At 31.2% G+C, this 20,106-nt stretch overlaps 1 protein-coding gene across 1 annotated transcript; it reads left to right on the top strand.

Annotated features, from left to right (window-relative positions):
• The first annotated feature begins 498 nt into the window (after window positions 1-498).
• LOC110690566 lies at window positions 499-2,184 on the top strand. Its single transcript, XM_021867429.1, has one exon. It carries the CDS (start codon window positions 499-501, stop codon window positions 2,182-2,184), a length of 1,686 nt encoding a protein of 561 aa, XP_021723121.1.
• The last annotated feature ends 17,922 nt before the right edge of the window (window positions 2,185-20,106 follow it).

Here is a 20,106-nt window from a genome sequence, read left to right as displayed (position 1 = left end):
GTCGTGCCACGATTACAATATAGCTTAAGAGAAGATCTTTATTTTGTTTAATTATAGTGGGTTTTGTTGAAGGATGGTGCTCATTTCCTATTAATGTTGTTATTGCTCATCTTCTTTGTCCTGTTCCTAGTCTATAGCTGTCATTTCTTAGTCATCTCTTAGCCGTTATATTTGTAAGTTTCCTATGAAGTTTCCTTGGGTGTGCTGTCACTTTGTCAGTGGTCCTAGCAGCATATATATGTAATGACTGATAGTGTAATCAGAGGGAGAATGAATGAATGAAACAATCAGCAGAATGAGCAACCCTAAATTTCAGTGTGTGATATTATTCTTCTCTGTATTTTCTTGTCAACATGGTATCAGAGCCGCAGGCTCAGATCTAGCCTAAAAATAGTTCTTTTCTTTCTCAAACTTGCAAACATTCTCTGATATTAATGTTCTCTGTATAAAGTTACAATCTTTTTTTTTATTTCTACACCCTAAAATCCTCTATTTACAATGCCAACAACAACTATTGATCCAATCAGCCCTCTCTATCTCCACCCTTCAGATGGTCAAGCATTTGTTGGGATTGAGAAACTCCAAGGATCTTCCAACTTCAGGTCATGGAAGAGATCTATGGAGATAGCTCTTGCTGGGAAAAGAAAGCTTGGGTTTGTAACAGGAACACTAAAGAAAGACCACGGTGATGAGGTCAAATCTGAGGCATGGGAAACCTGCAATAGTATGATAATCTCATGGATATTAGGGTCTGTATCAGACTCAATCAAACAATCTATCATGTTTGTTAACAGTTCATCTCAGATCTGGACTGAGCTGGAAAGGAGATTCTCTCTTACAAATGGGTCTAGGAAATACAAACTAAACAAAGATTTGTATGAGACCAAGCATCAAGGAAAGAAGATCAGTGAATACTATACTAAAATGAAAGCAATCTGGGAAGAACTTGAATCTCTTCATGCCCTTCCTGTAATCACCAATATCACTTCTGAAGTGAGTGCTTTTCTGACATCACTGAACAAGCAAATGGAGGAACACAAGTTGTTCCAATTTTTAAATGGTCTTGATGATGAATATGGACCTCAAAGGAGTCAGCTTCTCATGATGACTGCCTTGCCATCTGTAGAAACAGCATGTTGCTACCTTGAACAAGAAGAATCTCAGAGATCTCTCTTTAACAACATTAGAGAAGATTCTGAACCTCTAGTGATGTTTAGTAGAGGATCACCTTCAGGGGGAGTTCCTTCAGGGGGAGGTGGCTTTGGTAGAGGTTCTGCTCCTCTCTCAGGAAATGGATGCACAGCATGTGGGAAGGCAGGGCACATGGCAGATCAGTACTGGACAGTTGTTGGGTATCCTACCTGGCATGCAAAATATCAGCAGAAACCTGTCTCAGTTTTTCAGAAAGGAAAAGGGAAGATAGCTCCAGGGAACAACAAGTGGGGAAATAGAAACAAAGGCAACAAAGTTGCAGCAAATGTGAGCAGCAATCAGAGTGAATTTGGTGGATCAAGCACTGGTTCTACAAATCAATTCACTGTTCAGCAGATAGAAGCTCTATTGAAAATGCTTCCAAAGCAGTCCTTTGGTGATAATGATGAAGAAACAGATCACAGCTATGCAGGTATGGTATCATGTCATTTTGCTGAATCTATTGAAAATGAATGGATAATAGATTCTGGTGCTTCTGACCATATGACTGGATATTTGAATACAATGCATGATGTTGTTAGAAGTAAAAACAGTCCTCAAATCAATCTTCCTACTGGCCAAACTGCTAATATTACTCACTTTGGCAGTGTGAATCTGGGAAACAATTTATCTCTGAAAAATGTACTGTATGTTCCTAGTTTCAAGCATAATCTTATTTCTGTGAATAAACTTATGCATGATTCACATAGTAAGATATTGTTCTATCCCAAATACTGCATCATACATGACTTGGAGTCTAATACTGTTAAAGGGATAGGAAGAATGAGGAGTGGTTTGTACTATCTGGAAAACAAACCCATTGAGACAGTTATAGGTCAGTTAAAGGCACAAATATCTGGAGAAGAAGAGAGTGAGAGAAAAGGAGCAATGAATGTGAGTACATATAGAAGTGTCCCTACAGTTGTGACTAATGTTCCAAAATTAAGCTCTAGAACTTTGTGGCATCATAGATTGGGGCATGCCCCAATTTAGAGAATTGAAAAAATTCATGGTTTAAAAGGGTTGAAAGAAGGACAGGGTGAGGTTTGTTTGACATGTCCTCTAGCAAAGTTCACAAAGCTTCCTTATGCTGAGAGTGAATCTAGGGCAAAGGAACCATTTGATCTTGTGCATATTGATTCCTGGGGTCCACATAGGGTGTGTACAAAAGGAAAGTATAAATACTTTCTGACTATTGTTGATGATCACACAAGGGTAACTTGGGTAAATCTCATGGTGCAAAAATTTGATGCATTCAAGGTTCTTGAAAGCTTTGTGAAAATGGTGGAAACTCAATATGGAAGAAAGATAAAAATATTGAGGTCTGACAATGCACCAGAATTTGAGGATCAAAAGTGCAGGCCTTTGTATGAAAAATTGGGTATAATTCATCAAACATCATGTGTAGGAAGGCCTCAGCAGAATGGAAGAGCTGAGAGGAAACATAAGAACATATTGGAGATGGGAAGAGCTCTGAGATTTCAAGCAGGGCTTCCTGTAAAATACTGGGGTGACTGTATACATGCTGCTGTATACATTACCAACAGGTTACCATCTGTTGTTCTTGGTGACAAAACTCCATATGAGGTTCTTAATGGCAAGAAACCAACATATGAAGATTTGAGAACATTTGGGTGCCTTTCTATGGCCAGTAACCCAAGTATTTCACATGACAAGCTTGATGCAAAGGGAATCCCCTGTATATTCATGGGATATCCAAGCAATCAGAAAGGGTACAAGTTGATTAGCTTGATAAACAGTCAAGCTTTTGTATCAAGAGATGTAAAGTTCTATGAGAACATATTTCCATATCACATTTTTCATACAGCTTCTGCAGAAAGAGAAGGAAATCAGAACAATGAGCAGAATCAGAGCTGGAATGATGATGATGATGATAAAGCTGAGAGTGAAGAGGTCTATGAAGAAGAAACTGAAACAGACAACTCAGCAAGAGAAGAGTCAAGCTCAGAAGAGATGAGAAGATCCTCAAGGCAAACTAAAGCTCCTTGTTGGCATAAAGACTATAAAGTTGGTGCCACTACTCTGAACTATGCTAATGCTGTAAGAAAAGTTGCTGATACTCCTGCAAGTGCAAACTATTTCTGCATGATGGTATCTACTGTCAAAGAACCTGATCCAATGCATTTCAAAGATGTTGTAAATCATTGCAAATGGCAGGAAGCAATGAATGAAGAATTGGATGCTCTAGAAAACAACAACACCTGGGAAATCACTGATCTTCCTCAGGGAAAGCATGCAATTGGGTGTAAATGGCTCTATACTACAAAGTACAACCCTAAAACAAGAAAGATTGAAAGAAATAAGTCAAGGCTTGTTGTTCTTGGAAATAGGCAAAAGGAAGGGGTGGATTACAAAGAGACATTTGCACCTGTAGCAAAGATGTCAACTGTGAGATCTCTATTGGCAGTTGCTGCAATGAAGGGATGGGATGTTCATCAAATGGATGTGAAGAATGCATTTCTTCATGGAGATCTTCAAGAGACAGTGTATATGAAGCTTCCACAGGGATATCTTGGGAAGGGATTCAGGTTTGGACAAAAATTTGCTGGTGACAATATTGCTAGTGAACCAAGAAAGGTGTGCAGACTGAATAAGTCCTTGTATGGACTAAAGCAGGCTCCCAGACAATGGTATGCTAAGCTCAGCTTTGCCTTGACTGAGAAAGGTTACCAGCAGTCAAAGACAGACTACACTTTGTTCACTAAAAAGGATGAAAAAGGTTTCATAGCTATTCTTGTCTATGTTGATGGTTTGATCATCACAGGGAGTAGCATGGAAATGATTTGTGAAGCAAAAAGGTATTTGAACAGTCAGCTCAAAATGAAGGATATGGGTGAGCTTAAGTATTTTTTGGGAATTGAAGCTGATAGATCAGATACTGGAATATTTCTGTCCCAAAGAAAGTATGTTATGGACATACTTCAGGAATACAACATGAAAGGTTGTAAACCCCTGAGGTTACCCATGGATGTTCATCACAAGCTCACTCATAATACAGGCACTCCTCTGACTCAACCTGAGAAATATCAGAGGTTAATTGGGAAGCTGATTTACCTTACTATCACAAGACCAGACATTGCCTTTACTGTGCATACTCTCAGTCAGTTCATGCACTCTCCTACCTCTGCTCATTATCAAGCTGCAATCAGGGTTCTTAGATATTTGTCTGGGTCAAGAAGTCAAGGAATTCTTCTTGCTGCTGATTCTGCTGTGGAACTGAAAGCTGATTGTGATAGTGATTGGGCAGGCTATCCTATCACAAGAAAATCAACTTCTGGTTTTTGTATTCTCCTAGGGGACTCTCCTATATCCTGGAAGGCAAAGAAACAACAGGTTGTTGCTAGATCTACAGCTGAAGCTGAATATAGATCAATGGCACTTACCATTTGTGAGGTCATGTGGCTCAAGCAACTGTTAAAGGACTTGGGGTTGAAGTCTCTGAAAAATACTCCATTGTTCTGTTATAACCAGGCAGCCTTGGCTCTTGCTGCAAACCCAGTTCAGCATGAAAGAACTAAGCATGTGGAGATAGATTGTCACTTCATCAGAGAGAAGGTGATTGAGGGAACTGTCATTCCTACCTATGTTAAGAGCTCAGAACAGCTAGCAGACTTATTCACTAAGGTGGTGTCTACAGATCAATACAATCAGTTACTTGGCAAGCTGGGAGTCAAGAATTCTTCCTCACAGCTTGAGGGGGAGTGTTGAAGGATGGTGCTCATTTCCTATTACTGCTGTTATTGCTCATCTTCTTTGTCCTGTTCCTAGTCTATAGCTGTCATTTCTTAGTCATCTCTTAGCCGTTATATTTGTAAGTTTCCTAGGAAGTTTCCTTGGGTGTGCTGTCACTTTGTCAGTGGTCCTAGCAGCATATATATGTAATGACTGATAGTGTAATCAGAGGGAGAATGAATGAATGAAACAATCAGCAGAATGAGCAACCCTAAATTTCAGCGTGTGATATTATTCTTCTCTGTATTTTCTTGTCAACTGGTTTTAAGGAATATAATGCGAGATTTGTTTGCTATAAAGTTCATAAAATTATTATGCAAAGTAATGGCTCCACACAATAGACTTTAAAACAATTATTGTTATTAAGAAAAACATGTCGATGATGACTACTACATCTACCCAAAAGAAAAATCAGATCAGAATATAGCAAATTATAAGCTTAAAGAGCAAAAAATAAATTAATTGATTAGCATGAAAATTTAACCATCCAAACTTAGGGCCTGTTCTCATACGTTTATTTTCAGTTCAGTTCAATTCAGCTCAGTTCAGCTCCTAATTTCCTTCTCTTATAAAATATTCATTTCAATTCAGTTCAGCTCAGTTCAGCTGAGTTCAGTTAATGAAAACAGACCTAAGTTCTACTAAACCCAAATGTTGATTATAAAGAGGCTCAAGGGGAAGGCTTGTGATAATTTTTACTTTGGTGTGTGATTGTAAGCCAAATTTATTGGTACTTTAATGGTGTTAATTATAAAGACGAATGAAGAGTTAATTGTGATGATGTGGATAACTAATGAGCTACTTAGCAAGCTCAAACAAAAATTTGTCCTTATCTTATTATGATGAAGTTTATCACTGTCACATAGATATACCCGTCATAATCTTGGTCGTTCGATGTTAATCATCTAGATGTGCTCATGCAAAGAGTGAAAAAGAGAGAAAGTGACATTATTAAGATAATATTTAAATATCAATTTGTGATTAATTAATATAATATGATTAATTCAGACTAATTAATTAAACAAGTGTTAATGACTAATGAGGGAGTCATGTGCTACCAAGTGTATCCACGCAGTATTTGCTAATTACACAATAGGGTCCATATACTGACAACAAAACTTCTTGAACGAATAAAATTATACTATGATAATTATTATTAATTATATATGTATTTTGTACTCCTACTTGTTCAATTAACAATAATTAAAAGTACGTAACCTAGCTACTAGGACTTTTTAATACTATAATTAATTTAAATATGAATTAGTACTCGTATAATGTAATGTGATGGAAGCAAAAGCCGTAGCAGATGGACATTCTCCAAGTTGAGATGTGTGATCATGTGGTATTTTTATGCGTGATAAGGGTGTTAGAGCGGCGGCACATTTCTTTATTATTTTAGGACGATTTATAAAATATATGAATCCATATATAATACTTTTGATTTGTCGAATCAAAAAATTTATTTGTAACCCAAAAAAAAAAAAAAAAAAAAAAAAAAAAAATCGAAAACTTTATGTAAGATTTGGAACTCCTAGATAGAGATTTACTAATTGAAATAGGTGAAAAGGGAAACAAAATTGATTTTGAAAATTCTTCTTTTTTAAAATAAATATGTGAAAATGAATATTAAGTATCTAAAATTGCAATTGTTTTTAGCCGCCCGCTTGTAAAAAAAACAAAATAATCTCCTGTTACATTGATCGAGTAATTAACTCCTATAACACTATTGGAATAACCCCTATAATACTAACAAAATAACCCTATGATGATAATGACTGGCCATGTATAAGAATTTATGATAAAGTTGATATGTTAAAGATATTTAAAATAAGTAATTTTGTAATTTTTAATTACTTTGATAGTACACGCATTTATTTGTCTGTCTATTTGTTGGAGTTTTATGTACTTTTTTTTTTTTTTTTTTTAGTGAAAGATGTTTAGTTGTTATATCCCGGTCTTGTTGATAGTTTTAATTTTAAATTATTACTTGTTTTATCTTACGTTGTACAAGTACTAGTTTTAATTTTAGGCTTGCTAATTGATTCCCTAGATCAGGAGATTCAGGACTATGACATGAGCCACACATCTTCAACAACTATTTAATTGGTGAGTTAGCCACTTACATAATATGTAATAAATTTACCAAATTGAGGTTGCATTTGTTAAAATGGCCAAAGACTTGAGGGCATATTTGACAACTACTTTTAAATAACCTTTAATTTATGACCTACGAAATATTTAATACGTGATACAATGATGGTGAAAAATATATAAATTGAATTTGTATATGAATTTGAAGAAAAATTAATTGTTAATGCAATCCAAATATAATCATCTTGATACTTTTTCTTTGACTAGGGTGGCTATCGCTGGCTACTACGTGCGTTGCGCGCCATAGCTAGTCTTGTTCGGAAAGCTTTTTTTTTTTGTTTTTGGTTACATTAATAACATAATATATGTAAACAAAATTTTTTTGGAGGCAAAAATGTCTGCATTAGAAGCAAAATTGCCCACATATTTTTCTAAATATTTTTTTTTATATAAACAACTAACATTAATAAAAGCCATTTAAAAAAACAATTAATTAACATTAATGGAGGCAAAATAAAAAAGGATATAATTAGCATACCTTATGCATATTTGCACGGTATTTTATTATATTTATTTGCATAGTAATAATTATATACTTTGTAAAAAATGGAGAGTCTAAAAATGCTTTAAACATTTAAATAAACACAATCAATTAATCAATTTTGGTGATTCAAGAGACAATTTTTTTTTTTTTTGAAAGAGATTCAAGAGACAATTTTAAGACTTTTGAATTCAATGAAGGTAAATATGTAAAATAACATTTTTAAGGATATAAATGTCAATGCACTATTCATAAGAGTATTCTCCCACTTTTTATAAGGAAGGGATACAATTCAACTTACCATTCCACCCGGGAAATGGTTTTTGGGAGGTATGGAAATTTAGGAAGAAAACAAAATTTTGTGAATGAAAATTGCATTATTCTAGACACTTGCTTACCAAATTAGACTTAAAATTAGATTTCTTGGCAATACTACAAGTTCTACAACCAAATGGGATGTTAGTATTAGCCAAAACATTAAAGCATTCAAATAATATTGTTTGACAAAGTAGTGATAGATTAGAGCTTTTAACTTTTGAAAAAGTAGTGATTCGATCACAATAAACTATCCCATAATAAAATTTATTTTTTGATTAGTGCTAGTCAAAGGCTAAGCTACCATGTTTTTCTTTAAATTTTTAACATTTAGTATGTGCACTGATACACATTTACCATATAGCTGCCTATAAAGTATGTATATCTCTCTACACATACAGTTACTAATTGATTGGTAATTAAGTCTGTATTAGGAATACTCGCACAACTACATACTCCCTTTATTTCAAAAAAATGTCTCATTTCGACTTTTGAATTATTCACATACACCACTTTAAATTCTGTTGATGTTAAATATGTAAGGGTCTGTTCACATATTTTGAGTTGAACTGAACTGAACTCATTGGAGCTGAACTGAATTGAACTGAGCTGAAATGAATATTTTATGAGAGAGGGAAATTAAAAATTGAACTGAACTAATTAATTGGAGCTGAACTAAACTGAACTGAAATTAAGTTAATGTGAATAGGCCCTTAATTTCAGTTCAGTTCAGTTCAGCTCTTAATTTCCCTCTCTCATAAACAGGCCTTAGGGTTTGTTCACATTTGCTTAATTTCTGTTCAGTTCAGTTCAACTCCAATCAGTTCAGTTCAGTTCAGCTCCAATCAGTTCAATTCAGCTCGGTTCAGTTCAGCTCTTAATTTCCCTCTCTCATAAAATATTCATTTCAGCTCAGTTTAGTTCAGTTCAGCTCCAATCAGTTCAGTTCAGCTCAATTCAGTAAATGTGAACAGGCCCTAAGATGAAATATAGTCATGTGAATACTTCTTAAAATCATCTCAAAGTATAGTTTTTGAATATGCACATTTTATAAATTAATCTTATTAACAATTAAAGTTATTATTGGTTAAAGTTTCGCAATGGCAAATGTGCTTGTCAAACTATTATATATTTATATGTGGCTAGTCACACAGTGTAATCAGCCATCATGGAGGTTACTTCATTAGTTTTATAGAGGTTACTCGATCAGTACATGTTATAAGGTTATTCGTCAGTATTATAGGGGTTACTTCGTCATTGTCATAGGAATTACTTTGTTACTCCGTATTTTACAAGCGGACACATAGTGTGGCTAACCGCATACAAAATACTACCTCCGTTAACTATTATTTGCAACAAAGAAACATTTTTTATCTCACGAATAATACCCCTTTGTTGCAAATAATAGTTAATGGAGTTATTATGAATTTTTTTTTCTTTTTCTTTTTGTATGATGTATTAATGTGTGCCACCAAATGTATGTATATTATTTCCCTTTAAAGAAGATGAGATTAATAAATTAATCGTCACCACTAGCTACTGCGATGATCTGGTAGGAGCCTCTCCAATACATCCAGGCTAGAATGATGTCAAAGCTAAGGTTGTTAGGGCATGCATGATGCATGTGAAAGAAGCAAAGTCAAATTTTATTAGGGCATGCCTATATAAGGGAATGAGGGACACATAGTACAAATTACCTATTTAGAAACTACATATGTATAACGTGAAATATACCATGCCAAGTGTAAAAATAAAAGATGAGATAGATACCTTCTGATGTCAAGTCTGATAATTCCAAGGTTACAACTTACAACAAGATTGAGTGTTTTCTTCTAAATTAAATTAATATATTCAACCGAAGCTACAAGTATTAAAAAGTGGGTACCATTCAAATTAAATACTCCTTTCATTTTATAATAATCACAATACTTTAATTTTGAAAAATTTGCAAATTGCATTCATTTAAGTTAGTATTTTGAAAATTACAGTCATTTAGAAAAAAAATACAAATTGCAGCCAAAAAGTTCTTATAAATTGTAAATTGTGTATGATCCAAATTTCTCATTGATTAACGTGTCGAAAAATATTCGGGTAAGATTTTAAGGGCCATTTTAGCTCTTAAGGATCTGAATTGAGCTCGAAATTAGCAAAAAAAATAACGTAAGTGCCATGTTTTTACAAACTTTAAATGACTGCAATTTATAAAATACAAACTTTAAATGACTGCAATTGGCAATTTAATTTTTGCTCTATTTAAAATTTTATATGCTTTGTTTTTTTACTATACTTTTTATCAATATATAAAAATTATATATTATCGCATTAAATATTTTTGATTGGCGGCTATAGGGGTGGCATCGAGCTAAGTTCACTTAAGTTCATACTTCCTCCGTTTTCTTTTACTTGCAACACACCTTTTAGGCACGCAGTTTTAAGAGATAATTAGTGAGGGTAAACGAGCGATTTTATCAATATAATTTTTATACGAAGATTAGAATAGGGTTAAGTATCATTTGTAAAAATTATAATGAATAATTTATCCGTTTACATTATATAAACCCGACCTCAAAACACGTGCCACAAGGCTGTGTTGCAAGTAAAAAGAAACAGAGGAAGTATAAGATAAGTTCATAAAAAAAAAAGTTTTGATAAAGGTTATCCAGTTATGAGAGCCTATTATGTACATCCGGGTGTACCGTACCCCCGAGGTCATTTGCTCATTCAATCCACAAATGAGTAAGAAAATAATCCCGGATAGCTCTTTTCATCAGTCCAAGACCGGACTAAATCGACCCGGACTGGACCGAAGATCGAAAATTAGAATTTTAAGAAACGAAAACCAGACCGAAAGAATCGGTCCAAAACTTGGAACGGACCATTTTGGACCGATTTAAGACTTTTTTTTTAAAAAAAAGAATTCTAATTTTTTTATAATCATATGGAAATTTTAAGAAACGAAAACCAGATCGAAAGAATCGGTCCCAAACCCGGACCATACCATTTTGGACTGATTTAAGACTTTTTTTTAAAAAAAGAATTCTAACTTTTTTATAATCATATGGAAAACTTGAAAAAGTAAAGGAAAATCTATACTTTAACGTTTTTTTTTTTTTTTTTTTGTATATTTAGTAAAAAAAGTTATAAATGTAAAGTTTTCAAAGCTTATTAATTATTAAGGGTAACCATTATTTAAGGTTTTACGCATATTTTTATTATAAAATTGGTCCGATCCAAGACCGGTTGTTAAAGGGTTTAATTTGGACCGGACCGACCCGGAAAAATAAATGTCAAATTTCTAAACCCGAAGACCGGACCGACCGATTAATTCGGTCTGGTCCAATCCGGTCCTTTTTTTTTATCCGGATCGATTTATGAACACCCCTAATCCCGGATGTACAGTACACCTGGGTGTATATAACAAATTCTATGCAGTTATCAATTGAAAATTACAAAGAAAATGAGTAATAAGAACACATTTGGACTTTTTTTTTTTCTTTTTTTTGGAAACCAACACATTTGGATTTTTTTTGGGATAAAACTCTAAATTGCTTGTACAAACTCATAGAAAATGAATACGGAGTAGTTAATTTGACTTTTCAAAAAAAAGAATTGAAGAAAAAGAAAAACCTTCCAAAACGTATAATCAGCATTTATGTCAACTCAACACACCGAAATGAAGCAAATCAAAGTGTTGAAAATTGCCAGCTAATTAAAACCGTGTAACAAGATAAAGCCAACCATGTATACAATTACATGATCAAGTTTAACTTATCCAAAAACAAATAAAAGAGTGGAGTAATTATTACTAACTATACTTTAATTTGCTGACTGATTTAGACTTCAAACTAACCACACAAAAATTATACAAATACCAAGTCTAACACGCTTTTGTCTAGGTTTGAACTTTGCTTCGACTTGTCTCCTTCTTTACGTAGTTAGCGTACCCATTTTCGATTTCTTCTACACTTTTGGTTATTACGGTGTAACAACTAGTCTTTAGGCTGGATCATGCACTCGCCAAATCACTATACAATTAGGTTTATTCACATGTCGCATCATTTATACTATGTTCTTTTCCCTTAAATCGGCTTACATATACTTATACACTACTCTGTATTCCATAGTAATTTTCAAGTTTGTAACTTTTAACAACAAACTTCTATCTTTTTGAAAAAATGGTTTATTTATTATACTACCCTATTTTTATTATTAATGTGAATTGAAGGAGGTCAAGACTTGAGAGAAGAGAATGAGTTATTACAATCAAGAATAGGGGTGAGCATGTAGCAAATTTAATTAAGGACTTATTTCAATATTTTTTATTTTAAGGAGATGATATAATTGTTCTTTTATAAATGCTACTCCGAACAACAATAGTAACCATTAAGGAATAACAAAAAGTTGTTAGGAAAGGATTTTAAAACCTGGACTAAATGGAATTTAACAAATTATAATATTTAAAAGTAAAACTAATACTAAAATAACAACCGCTGACATAATCATATTTTAAAATTAGACACATATCGTGTTTTCATTACAAAATCTTCCTCCAAAAATATATAATGTCACAATTTTATGATTTTACTTTAATTTTATTAAATTTATGATCAACTACTCCGTACATTATTATTATTAGTATCAATTTTCAAAAATAAAGTTGTATTGCGCGAGACTAATTTAGTACGAGTATAACCTAATAAGGTTGTACCAATCCAAAAAAAAAAAATAAGTACGGAATAGTATGTATTGAAGCTTTTTAATACAAATGACGTGCTACTCGGAAACGGATAAGAGTCATAAGACAAAAAAATTGTGAAAAAAAAATTGACCACGAATTCCATCTACTTTTGATAATCTTCTTTATTTCTTCCTTTAATAAGAAAGTCCATAAATCATCAACGCAGCTTAAAAAACCCTTAATACTAAGGTTTAAATCAATCCAACTTGGGTTAGAAAACAAATTAAAATAAATACTTTTTAATTAAATAAAAAATAAAAATTAAGAAAGTTCTTCCAAAGTTGATTAAATTTTGGAAAATTCTCAATGGTAGTCTTCTACTTTTGCTTAATTCCAATGGTAGCCGATTTTTTTTTTGATTATGTTTGGTAGTACCATACTTTTAAAACTTCTCAACCGTAACCTTATTGATGTTTTTCCAGTAAATTTCTGTTAAATTTAACTTACTACTCAACCATGGTTAACTGTTTTAATAAAAATAAAATAAAATATCCATTCCTAAACAGCCCTAACCTCCATTGACAATTACCCAGGCGCCACCCACTGACCAAAATCCTCGCTGGCCATCGTCATTCAACACCCCCTTTCCTCCGTTCGCCTTCAATCAACCCCTCTCGCCGGAAATTTAAACAAGAACATCAATTTTTTCATAATTAAAAAAAGAACATCAATTATTTCATGATTTAAATGAAAGAAAGGTGCTATCAAATTTGTGGGTTCGTCAATTTTTTTAGCAAATGTATCTTCATTACCCAAAAATGAGATTTTGGGGTTACCTTTTGATTAGTGGAACTTATAAATTTAGTGATTATTTGACCGAAATTTTGGGAACTAGGAAGGTCAAGTAAAAATTCAGTTTTGGGGGTGGAAAAGCCACTAAGAATAGCCATGGCACCATCAGGTCATCAATTTGCAGAACTTTTGCTTTCTGGAGAATGAGTCGACGGCGGGGACTAGTGAAAATAGAGGAATTAACCTTCGACTCACATGAATTTGATTTGAATTGCTGGCGGCAGTGGTTGATCGAAGGTGACCAGAGGGATTGGAGGTGCTGGTTGTCAATGGAGGTCGGGCTGCTTGAGAATTGGTTTCAAATTTTTATTTAAAATTTTTATTTTAATTGAAATAGTTAAACCATGATTGAGTATAAATTAAATTTAACAGAAAGTTAACAGAAAAACATCAATAAGGTTACGGTTGAGAAGTTTTATTAGTATGGTGCTATTAAAGATAATCGGAAAAAAATGGGTTATCGTTGGAAATAAGCAAAAGTAGAAGGTTACCATTGAGAATTTCCCTTAAACAAATACTTGTACGTGGTCAAAATGTGACTGTTCACAACAAATTATCTTAAATTAGTTGCCATAAGCTGTAGCTCCACTGTGTAGTTTTAGAAAATTCTTCCAAAAGTTGATTAAATTTAATTTCATCACTTTTATTTATAATAATTAAATTTAATCTATTTAATAAAAATCATATAACATCTAAAAAAAATATTCGAATTTAACAAATATATAGCATAATTTGTTGGTAACTTATAATAAAGATTATTTAATCATAATTATTTATTAATATTGTTCGTAATCCATCTAAATAATTTTAATCAATTCAAGACCAACAAAAGAGTATTTCAATTTAAAACAAACCTTAAGTAATTTAATTTGGTGCAAGTAGTTATCAAAGTAATTAAAGTGTATATTGCCTTATAATTATCTTTAAATTGTTTAAACCCTTTATAAGTTTTAAGTTTTGTTGTTAATTTTAATTAAACTACTTTGTGTGTATGCCCTAAGGTGGGATTTGTTCCGAGCTATTTCAGTTTAAGTTGTACGAAGTACAACTGTACAAGTCAATTAGTTCTTTAATTTGGTAATAGTTTATGTACGTAGCTTCTAATCATAGATTAAACAAAACTCATCTTCATAAATACAACAAATTGATATAGCTCTTTGTTAATTAAACAAAAATGTAAAACACATTTTTATGAAAATGTTCGTATGTGGTGTTATTTATGTTGTTGTTATCAAACATAACCATTCCACAATATACAGAATATCATTCTTCGAATTAAATTGATGTAACTTGTAGGTTCTATACAAAAAAAGGGAATAATATGCCTTTGGACCTGTTCTCTTCAACTTAATTTCAGTTCACTTCAGCTTTTAATTTCTTTTTCTTATAAAATATTTATTTCAGTAAAGTTCAGTTGGGTTCAGTAAATCTTAACAGGCCCTTAGTTAATCTTATTTCTCAAATTCCTGCACTACTTTTTTTTTTTAATTGTTTCCATACTTTCGCATTGCATGTTAATTACGTACAATACTGCAATTGTAAGTTGTAATTGTGGTGCACCCAAAAGAAAGATAATGCGCAACTTCAAAGTTAAGCCACCGTTTCTTCAAAAAAAAAAAAAAAAAAAAAAAAAAAGGTTAAGCCACCGTTGAGCACATTTGATATCACCCTGTTGTTTTAATGATCAACTATCATAATTAACCATATACGAATCTTAATAGATTTTGGGATTTAATGTTCATAATCATATACTACAAAATTAGCTCTAGACTAGCTATCTAAAAAGTACTAACCACATACTCTAATAATCACAAATTTTCTAATAAATTACTAATCTATACTTTATCCGTTTATTTTTAATTAACACGTTTTCTTTAGTCACAATGCACAAATTCAACTATTAATATATTTAATTACCAATAAGTAAAAATTGTAAAAAGTTGATATTTCGAAAATATGTATAAGGACGAATTTAACAAAAATTCATATGACTATTTTTCTTCGCGTATAACGTACTCATAAAACCTAACCAAAGAAAAGTGTGTGATTCGTGCTAAAGTCAAAACGTGACAACTAGAAAAATATGATGCGTATGAGATTACGTTACCCTTTAGAATAATAAATCATAATTTTAGGTTTTAGCTTTTAGTGATTGACCATTGTTTTGAAAGTATTGTCCAATTGTAAAGCTGATTAAGATAAGATAATAGTGGTAATTAAGCTTGAATTTTTTTTTTTTTTTTTAAAGAAAAAAAAAGAGCAAGAAAGATGCAACGTGGCAAGATGTGAAAGGATAAAGTTAGAAAAGGTCGGCCGAAGGAAGAGTGATGATTATGAACACGGTCAAAGAATGAAAAGTATATTTTGCTGCATGAATGCCGCCCCTCATCCTCCTATTTTTCATCCCCACCAACGCCCCTACTATACGTATATTCTTCGTTTATTGCACTACTAGTTTTTAGGGTTGTTTTTATTGCATTAAAATTATCGTTTATATCATGATACTCATTCCGTTTTACTACCCCGTCTCATATTAGTTGCAACTTTAGAATATTTTATATCTCACAAATAATACCCCCAAAATTGCAATTAATACGAAACGGAGGTTGTATATTACTCCCTCCGTTTTTAAATACTTGTTCCATTTCTCTTAGACACGCATGCCGATGCTAATATTTGATCACTAATATCTTTAATTATCAATAGGTATAACTTCTAACAATTGAAAATAATTAATAATTTATTCATTGAGATGATTCCAACAAGTAACCACACGACTATATTCTTTCTTATGTATAAATCACAAACATTAATCAAAGTAGAATAAATGAATAGTGCAAAAAATAAAAATGGAGCAAGTATTTAAAAATGGAGGGAGTAATAGATAGATACAAATTTTTTTTTAACTATTCAATTTTTATTATAATTTTTTAATTAATGTACGAGTGTAATTTTTTTACTATTTTAGTACTCGTACTTCGTTATCGATAATTAAATTTATTAATTTTTGAAATGTACATTGACAAAAAAATACATGAAATAAGATATTTTAGGGTCGCATATAAGTTTAGCTTTATGAAGCCTTTTTCACCTTGAAATTAAAACTTCCATTTGGTTTATTTGATTTTGTCTTAAATTATATAATTTTATTATATTTGAACTTATTTTATTATATTTAAACTTATTTTATTGTATATAATCTTAATTTATTTTACTTAATCTGAACTTAATTAAAGAAAATAATTAAATAAGATAAAAATAATACGAAATAATCAAATCCTAACTGAAGATAAAATGTTCTTTCAAAAAAAAAAAGGTAAAGATAAAATGTAATTTTTTTTTTAAATTTTTGTAAAAATATAACATTCTAATTGGAGTCTTAGATTGATTTATAGGTGAGTGAAAAAGTTATCTCCATTTTTTGTTTTATTTTCTATTTTGATATGAGAGCACCCTTAAGAAAGAAGAAAAAAAAACGTGAATCCACTTTATTATCCCCTTTTTATCGCAATATTTTTATTCAATTGTGACCTTCAATCTCAAGGTTGGAGGGTGGGTTAGCTGGCGTTTAAACTGACTACCTCCTTTTTTCATTACATCGGTAATGAAATCAACCTGTTTAACAAAAATTCGGGAGTTTGTTGAGAGGTTGTTTTAAGCTCATGTGGGAGTGCATTTATAAAATTTAACTTTTAAATTTTTTTAGCAAAATAATATTTTAAAAAATTGGACATTTTAAGAGGAGTTGGAAAAGATCCATTCTCAATACAAGAAAAATGTGACTCTAATTTCAAAAGTAATATGGGGAAGACAATTTTAAGACCATTCAACAACAACAACAACAAAAAAAAAAAAAAAAAAAAAAAAGACAAAGAATAACGTTACAATTTAGAAGGGAATGCATTTAATTAAATTATGTTATAACCTCTCCTCAAAAAAAAAAAAAAATTACTACATACAACTTTACAAGTTACATCAATTTTTTTTTGAAGACACAAGTTACATCAATTCAATACATAAAACTATGTTATAAGACTAAGGGTAGAACGTTGAAATTCAGTTCAGTTTAGTTCAGTTCAGCTCCTAATTTATTTCTCTTATAAAATATTTAGTTCGGTCCCAGTTCGGTTCAGTTGAGTTCAGTTAATGAGAACAAGACCTAACATTATGTTATAAGACTTATATCACTCTGTCAAAAAAAATGTTAAAAGATATGAAGTATAGGTTAATTTTTTTTTTTTTTAAAGCCAAGTATAGGTTAATTGATATGGAGTAATCCATTCTTTAAAAAAAAAATAATATGACTCTCGTGTAGTGTGGTCCTCTTTTCAGTTACACAGTTTAATTTGAAAAGATTGTTTCAAGAAATTAGCGATTTCATCATTTCATGTAACAAGTACGCATTATTAAGGAAGCAACTAGGTTAATTTGGTCGTCATGTAAGTAATTAAAATCTTGGTACTTGCTAAGTGGTCCAAATGTTCAATCAATATATAATTTAAGTTGCCTAAGTTATTAATGCAAGATTTATTCATTTGACTACTTAATAAAATTGAGGTTGTACTCAACTGCTCATTCATAATAGTACCTATTGGGTCCAATTTTTTATTATTTTTTTTGCGTTAATGAAGTTCAGGAAATAGCTACGCAAATTATCAGTACATGTTCTAATCCGTATTAAAAACTTGAGGTCAAATCTTGTTTATATCTTAATTAAATTTCAATAGATAGCGAAAAGCATGTAGGAAAGTGTATGTATCATAGAACATATTGTTTTGGTAGACTGATGATGGCTAATTATTTCAGTCACAAGTCTCTTCCCTTCATACTCTGAAAAGTTTATGCAGCATTAATATAAGCTACATGAATGTACTAGTTGTACGTTGGCACTTCATTCATTTCATTATACAGTGTATAATATACTACTAGTATAATAGGGTATAACATTAATTAAGTTTGTGTTTATTTTTAATTGTCTTAAAGATTAATACCAAATAATAAGTATACATTTTATTCTGAAATATGGTCTTTAATGTTTTTTATTATATCAAATGTTAATATGTATAATTACAAATTTTAAATGGACCTGGTTCACACTAATTTATTTTGGACCATCAACATTAGAGACAATATGATTGTTTTATTAATAAAAAAAAAGTCACTATATTAAAATAAAGGTTATTATGTTGAAATAAAAGTTAGTGTGACATTAAAAGCTACTACGTACGTATAAGAGATTAATTTTTTTTTTTGATGAAATTTTTAATATAATGGTCAATATGAATAATAAAGACCATTATGTTAAAATTAGGTCACTATTCAACATAATGTTGTAATTTAAGTTCATTATAACATTAAAGGTCACACAAGTTGTAAAAAAAGGTGAATATGTTAAAAATAAGGTTATTGTATTAAATCAGGAGTCACTATATTGAATATAATGTCGTTGCGCGTGTATAAATCTTAGTCCACAATAAGGCCCCATTCTTAATTTAGAGCTACTCTACTTAAAAATAATACTTAATCTGCTATGCTCTGCCGAGAAACTCAAAAGAACAGGGACTAATATTATTGTACTTGTATAATATTCCATTTGTTTGTAAAAAGTGGTTATATTTGTCACTTTCGGCGTTTCTCTTTGTTGATTATGTTTCAATTATTTTCTAGATCAAAATATTTGTTTTACACATTTTTCCTTATATATACCTACTTTCAATACAAATATATATTCTCATTTACATGGAAAGTACGGGATAAGTTGGTAGAGCTTTTCTCTGTCCTGGTTTGGTAGAGCTTCTCTTTTGATTTCAGAAGAGTCTAGAATCAATTCTCATCGGTCACCACTACTTATCCTTCCTTGAGGGCTGTGGCTCTCTAAATAAATTAAACACCAAAAAAAATTTAATAATAATCTCATTAACCAATATATTTACTTACTCCCAAAATAAATATTCCTATTTGCAAAAATATTTTACTTATTGCATTGTAAATATTCTAGTTCTACCGTTTAATTATTATCTCAATACTTTTTGAAGATATATGTGATATCTAATAATTACTTTTCATATCTTATTTTTCTTAATAATCTTGTAAAATCACTAAATGTAACAATCTTTTTCCCAGAAGTGAGTAATACTTAATATTAGTCTTTATATGTTAATACCAAATTCATTTCGCAAGTAGATCGAGATTGTCACTTCAAATTTTCAAAGTGACTAGAGTTGAAATTAAATTAAATAAATTCTTATGGTGAATATGATTTTTTTTTTTTTTTGAAGCAAATTTTTATATTATGGACATCGATCTTTTCATAATGGTTAACTAAAATTTTTTTACCTTCCTTTCACAATAAAAGTGTTACATATAAAATAAATTTATATTCAATAAACTATCAAATTGAATGGTAAAATGGTCATATGAAAATCAATCAGAAAATTAAAATTTTTGTTCAATCGAACCAAAAGAAAGTTCAAAAATCAAATTTATGCAATGATATGGAGATTTTAAAAGGTGGTAGAAATCAATAAAATTGTTGCATTTTAGAAATGATTTATCAAGATGAAATGAAGATTATATCACCAAAAGGAGTGACCTTAATGGATATGGGCAAAGGTATCTATGGTGTAAATATACTCAATATTGTACCTTTGTTTTCCTTTAATTAGATAACCTATTTTATACA

The sequence above is a fragment of the Chenopodium quinoa genome, unplaced genomic scaffold (genome assembly GCF_001683475.1).
Source record: "Chenopodium quinoa cultivar QQ74 unplaced genomic scaffold, ASM168347v1, whole genome shotgun sequence".
NCBI classification, from domain to species: Eukaryota; Viridiplantae; Streptophyta; class Magnoliopsida; order Caryophyllales; family Amaranthaceae; genus Chenopodium; species Chenopodium quinoa.
The sequence above is the reverse complement of the archived record's forward strand: the minus strand, read 5'-3'. Positions and strand labels throughout refer to the sequence as shown.

Bases quoted from the DNA above. Each gene is read 5' to 3' on its own strand.
- LOC110690566 (XM_021867429.1), top strand. From the start codon at position 499: ATGCCAACAACAACTATTGATCCAATCAGCCCTCTCTATCTCCACCCT.